Source organism: Sparus aurata, chromosome 18 (assembly GCF_900880675.1).
Source record: "Sparus aurata chromosome 18, fSpaAur1.1, whole genome shotgun sequence".
Taxonomy (NCBI): Eukaryota; Metazoa; Chordata; class Actinopteri; order Spariformes; family Sparidae; genus Sparus; species Sparus aurata.
This window is the reverse complement of record NC_044204.1, coordinates 28,201,167-28,207,544: the sequence shown is the minus strand read 5'-3', so window position 1 is coordinate 28,207,544 and position 6,378 is coordinate 28,201,167. Positions and strand designations below refer to the sequence as shown.

The following is a 6,378-nucleotide window of genomic DNA, read 5'->3' as shown; positions in this document are numbered from 1 at the left end:
TCCAACATGTGATCTCACAAATTCAGCTGCCTCCCACTGTTAGCATGACGTGCTGGACAATATCTTGGCGAGGACCAAGGACACAAGTTGAGACTCCGGGAAGTTAACTGGTCCCAGACAAGAAACAGTCTGGCGAAGGGCTGCAAAGGGAATGCGATGGTTGACGGTACGCACCTGTCGATCTTAAGGTGCAAAAGCTGCACACCGTAGTGAACACCGTAGATAGGGAAACTGACATGGTATGGTCAATGTTCATACCACGGTTACCGCTGCAACCTTTAGTCTGTCACTGTGGACCAGCGTTTTTAATCTTCTGTTCCATTGCAAACTAAAATGAGATAAAACATGTTAATCACTGAGCTTCAGAGGTGCTGTGAGGTGGATTTTGGTACATTTAGACAGAGCCGGGCTCGCCGTCTCTCCCCCTTTTTTCCAGTCTTTAGCGAGGCTAAGCCAGCTGACGAGAGCGGCAACAATCTGCGCCAGGAAGCCAGGATGCAAATTTCCCCGAAATGTCAAATCTAATCTTTAAATATCAAAAGGGCAGAATGGAAGATGACGAAACAAGACGTATTAGTTCCTTCCAGACATTTCAAAATGCAGCTTTAGTGAGGATCTCAGTGTAATTTTCATCTTAGGCCTCATCCATGCCGATATCTGAAGGCTTATCCTAATTTCATTAAATCACTCCGGAGCCCGTCCTGCTTTATGTTTATCTTTTCGAGCTTTTCAATCGAGGCCCTTTTCTTTCCTCTCTGTTCCTCTCTGGTCTCATTGTTAATTACAGCTCAGGACTTGGAGAGGACTGTTAATCTGTCAGGGGTGGCTTTTATTGCTGCTCTGCTGCCATCCCATTATACCGTTATTATAGTTGCGGGTGCAGGCCTGTAATTGCTGTAAGTAGAAGGGAAAGGTAGGAGAGACTCAGGCAGCCTCGAGGCTTCTGGTCAGCGCAAACCCCCCCCTCTCCTCAACCTACTCCTCCTCCATCATCATCATCATCATCGTCTGTCCTGGCAAGGTTTCTAAAAATGATAACACTGCCTGCGAACAAACAGCCTCCTGTTCCAACTTGACTGCTGCTGCACCGTCTTAGACAGCCAGAAGTGGATGGAAACATAATTTGTGGATCTCAACTTTTTCTTTTGGCAATCCCAAAGAGAAAGCGAAGACTCGCTGTGGGGTATGTGCAATCTCAGGTGGGGTGAAGTATGCGAGTGTGTGTGTGTGCTGTAATGTGTGGCATTAAAAAAAAATAAAAAATACTTCCTCAAAAACAACTTCTAGCCTGCCTCCTTTTTTTCTGCTTCTTTTCCTCAAAGCCAAATATAGACAAGCCACTGCCACGTCATCTGGCCCTCAGCACTTTGTCAAACCCTGAGAGAGGGCGAGATGGGGTTCAGAGCCTGCCTCTCACTCGCAGAGCCTCGACGGTTGTATTTCAGCACGTCTGTAATAACATTTTATTCATATTTTCCACAAAAACCCTAAAAGAGTTTTGGCTGTCATGGAAATCGGGGACAGTTTTATTGGAAAAACAAAAAAAGAAAGAACCCAAACAGATACAAAAATAAATACAGATAAAACCACTGGGGGTTACTCTCGGGGAACATTTCCATCTGTTATTCTTCGAATCTTTTTCCGCCATCGGCAGCCGTTTTAATGTCATAACTACAATCAACCAAACAGCGTGGCCAGTTTTCCCCTGGCACCAACTTTAAACCAGAGTCCAGCCTCTCTCTCTCTTCTCTCTCTCTCCGATACCCACAATCCCATCCGATTGACGGTTCAGGGGGAGGTCGCGTTCGGCGCCGTCTATGCCTCGTCTTCGCTCAGCAGCATGTTGGGGATTCCTCTGGAGATCGGGAACTCTCGTCCCGATTCAGGACACTGCAGGCAGCCCTCGATCACCTCCACCTGCAACACACACAGACAGACGGGAGGCGTGAGGTCACCGCCACCGACGGCCAAAAGTATATGGACACTGCTGTCGCCGTACTCTCGGTTCGGGGCTGGTTTGAAAGGTTTGGCCTCGACCTCTTTGGTTCCATTTGTGGGAATTCTTAAATACGACAGCACTGAATATTTTAGACCTGTGGTTCCCAAACTCTGGGCTGTGGACCAATAAAAGGGTCACGGGACAGTAACTATTGGGTCATGAGAAAAAGATGTGACTCAGCGAACACAGCTTCATAATAATCAGTATCCAAGATGAACAGTCCATCATAAACACCTTTCAGCATCGCATGGAAATTGAAGTCACATGTCATATTCAGTTGACATTTCTGATGCTCCAAGAAAGACTGAACAAACTGTTGCCTTGACTCCTCTCTCCTCGTGTCTCTTCCTTGGTGAGGAAAGGAATCAAGGATGTATAAACTGAGAAATGAGAAGAGGGGACTGCAGGATAGAAGATACTCAATAAAATCTGTTTTGCTCATGTATTATGCAGAAGGATACATCACTGCGACTTCACTAATGCTCTCGTAGCAGAATGGAAGCCAACGGCTCAGCCCAGAACATTCTGTCACAGCAGCACATTTAGCATCAGTGCCAGGGGTTTTTCAACAATCAGAGTGTGTAAAGTTTGGGAGTCGACACATTTTTGCCCACGCATGTACTCTGGCTTAAAAAAAAAAAAATTCTAAAACAAGTACACTTTAGTTCCTGTGTTAGATCTCTGTTGCAGTTATGAAAAACGAGACACCGAGCAGGAAACCGCCACATGAAGCTCTGCTGCTAATTGCTGTTGCCAGCAATAGAAACAGGATGTGAAGTACGTACTGTATCTTTCTAGGTTTCTGTGTGAGAGTGAATACACTGTAGTTTTTACCAAAATGTGCACTTAAGTGTTCTTTGCAAATACATCCCGTAATTATCAAAATGATTCACTGCGTTAAGTGAGACATGAACAGGAAACACAGCTGGGAACCGCATGATAATGATGTCAGCAACAGAGAGGTGGTCTGTGGAAGATTAATACAAAAAAGACCAAAACATTTCTTTATTTCTTCACTGTTAAAGACCGTTTCAGGCTTGTGGGAATGTGTTCAAGAGCCAAAACAACTATTAAATATGAGAATAAAAACAATACGTCACCACGAGGGAAAAACAACAAGAGCTGCAGCGACTAGTTGATATTTTAATATTCATGTTTAGATAATCTATTCATGGTTTAAGTCCCTTTTAACCAAAAATGCCAAATATGCTCCAGCTTCTTAATAAGGAGGATTTTTCTGTTTTATATAATTGTAAAACTACATTTCTTCTATATTTCGGATTTTGGATCACCGGTCAGATAAAAAAATAAAAATAAAAAAAGAAGCCCTACAGAGTTCACAGCACTCATTCTATGTTTAATTCATCCCCACATATCAAAATACGGAAAATAAAGTCTTGAGCTTTGTCTAATAGATACTTAAAGTTGTCATTAATAACCAGAACTGGAAATAAACATTGTAACGTTCTAATCTGTGACTTTTGTAAAGGACTTTTCTGCGATTTACAAATCTAAATTCAGTCTCCTATAATAAATCCTTATAATCCTATGGATGGCGTAACATTGTGTTGCGAGGGCGACCCTGACGCATCGAGGAAAGCAATGACAACAGTGCAGGTTTAAGTCTGTTGCTCGAGATCACATCACATAATCACCATCAGTCAACAGCTGGACCTGCCCGGCTCTCACTGCTGCAGACAGACGCTGTGAGCTGAAGAGTCGGTAAGGAGAAGTGAACACGTTGCGGTGACATTTCCACGTATAATTTCAGTAATTTCTTTTCCTCATTTAAGTTGCCAAAGACACTAACTACCACTACATTACTGTTGTTTATGCTTATAACATTGCTGTGTGGGTTGAAGTGTGTGTTTTGAAAGCCTAGTGTTATCCAGTGAAGGGATCTGTTTTGTTGTCAGACTCTGAGTGTTGACTCATGAAGCAAACAGAGAGAAACACTGTGGATCCCGTATTTATTCTAAAACTGACCTGAAGTTACTTTCTCTTCTTTTAGGTCTACTGAGATGCACTTATCAGACATATTTACAAGAGTTTTAGTGCTTTTTGTTGTTTGTCTGGTGTTTTCTGCTATGTGTTGATCCAAACTTTGTCTAAAAACATACACATGCCACATATTTTGGCATCATATTAAAAAAGGGAATTTGTGGGTTTTTTTCCAATGAAAACAACTTGTGATTGTCAGTTTGTGTAGACAGCTGTGTTTTTCGATTGAGTAGGACAATTCTACTGGGGTCTAGAGAATAAGAGAGCAAAATGTTAAACAATAAATCAAAACTAATAGCAGATTAACTGATGATGAAAACACAAGATAGTTGCAGCCCTAAAAATAATTTGTCATGTGTTTTTGCAAGAAAAACAACAACCACATACTATAGTTAGGGAACCGTTAGAAAACACAAACTCTTTACCTCTAACAGCAGTCTGTGAACTTTCTTCAGGAAATCCTCGTTTTTTTCATAATCTGGCACCAGCTCACCAGGCAGGTCTTGCCGCTGACCCAACTACAGAAAGGAAAGAGACGATGACAAGTGTTCACACTGAGCAGCTGTGAATTCTTAAAGGATGTTACTAGATGAAAGAAGAAACCACGGCATATTTAAGAAAAAAAAAAACACACAAGTAGACACACATTTCCAATAAATAATAAAACGTGTATCGTAGCTGATCCAAGTACAATAAGACAAAGCAATAAACTGAGGGGGAAAAAAAGACAAAAACAGAACAACATAACTGGTACAGGACATTTTCATTAAAATATAAATTAGCAAAATGTTTCCTCCTTTATATACATTCAAAAATAAGACCAAACTCTGTGCCATTAGAGATTGAAAAAAAGGTAGAGTTGCAAAATCACAGGCTTAGTCTGACTCTTTCAACCACATCGAACAATCCTCAAAACACTGATAAAGGCCGTCAGTGAAGGTGCCAACTGTGGTGGGAGAGATCTGTCTCCTAATAAGCACGGCTGAGAGATTCTAGCAATGGTTTACGCAGCCACTCTCAGGTACTTTTGATGACTTATTTCCAAATAGAAACAAAATAACTAATGAAGTACCTGTAGCTTTTGGATGGATCATGAAATGTCCATCATACATATGACGAACGTGACTAATATACAGCCATGACATGACTTTTCTTCTCGAAACTGATCAAATGTTCCAAATCAAAGGCTATACTTGATTATACTGAGATGTGTGGCAGGCTATCAACTATAATCCATGTCTCTCTGGAATGATCCAGGACTGTATCGGTCTGCCTCACCTCATCTGCAGCCTGGACGAGAGCGCTCCACTCCAGTTTGGGGATCATCCGGCTGACAAACTGAGGGTTGAACTCCACCTCATTCATCTTCACCTCGGTTGCCTTCAAGAAGAAAACAAAGATAAGTGTGTGCATTCATCTAACAACAACAGTCTCTACTTCTACATGGCTGTGTTCAACATCAGTTCCTCTACCACTTGTTCCCCACTATTAGCAACATAAACAGCAGGAAGGAAGAAACTGAGATTTTCCACAGAACCAGTGTTTATATTTAATACTGTGAATTCAGAAGACAAATTAAATGGCAGATGACGACATTTTATGCGGGTAAAATCAAATACATGTAGAGTCATCAAGCTACAGGTGTACAACTAATCATACCAACTGTACATATTGTTGTTTCAGCACTGATTCCTGTCCTGCTGCTAGCTTGCTAACCTCCCTCCCAAACAAACAACTATCACATGTTGAGTGAAGCTATACAAGCGAGGTTTTAAAAGGTAATAATGTAGCGTTAAAACTCTTGAGAGACACTCAATAACTAAACGTTTCTGTCTCCTGTCATTTAATGAGCCACACAGCATGACACGCTGGTGTTTGTGGTGTTAGCAGTTAGCCGCGCTGCTAGCTTACCTTGATGAGCAGCGGGTATCCTTTAGTGACGCCCTTCACGTGAGATGTCAACATGTTGTGAGTGAGCAGCTTCATGTTTACAGCTAAATGTCACCGCTTCGACACTATTCTCCTTCAACCTTTACAGTTTATGGGTGCAGTTTATCATCTACGTGTAGATCACGCTGTAGCGTTTACATGTGGACCGGAAGTGCCGCCGTTGCGTCGCTAAAAAACGTCCCCAAAACCTTTTTTTTTGTTTGTTTTTTGTTTCCTTCACACTACCGTGGGTTCCCGGGTTAGATCTTCTTTGTTTTTAATATCGAAACCTCTCTTTTAAGTTTTCCCCCATTACAATATTTTTATTAAAATCTCCAATAAGAACCAGTGTATTATACAGTAACGGTAATATTCACAACAACCGGTGGCGGAACTAATCATCAGCAGTGTTGTTAAAAGTACCCAAAAGTTAAACTTGAGTAAAAGTA

At 41.7% G+C, this 6,378-nt stretch overlaps 1 protein-coding gene across 1 annotated transcript; it reads right to left on the bottom strand.

Annotated features, from left to right (window-relative positions):
• Positions 1–1,496: 1,496 nt before the first annotated feature.
• Positions 1,497–6,146, bottom strand: trmt112 (tRNA methyltransferase activator subunit 11-2). The gene is made up of 4 exons (XM_030395476.1): positions 5,912–6,146; positions 5,279–5,380; positions 4,426–4,518; positions 1,497–1,917 (listed from the first exon to the last, which is right to left on the bottom strand). Exons 1-4 carry the CDS (start codon positions 5,984–5,986, stop codon positions 1,816–1,818), a joined length of 372 nt encoding a protein of 123 aa, XP_030251336.1. The 5' UTR covers positions 5,987–6,146; the 3' UTR covers positions 1,497–1,815.
• Between the last annotated feature and the right edge of the window lie 232 nt (positions 6,147–6,378).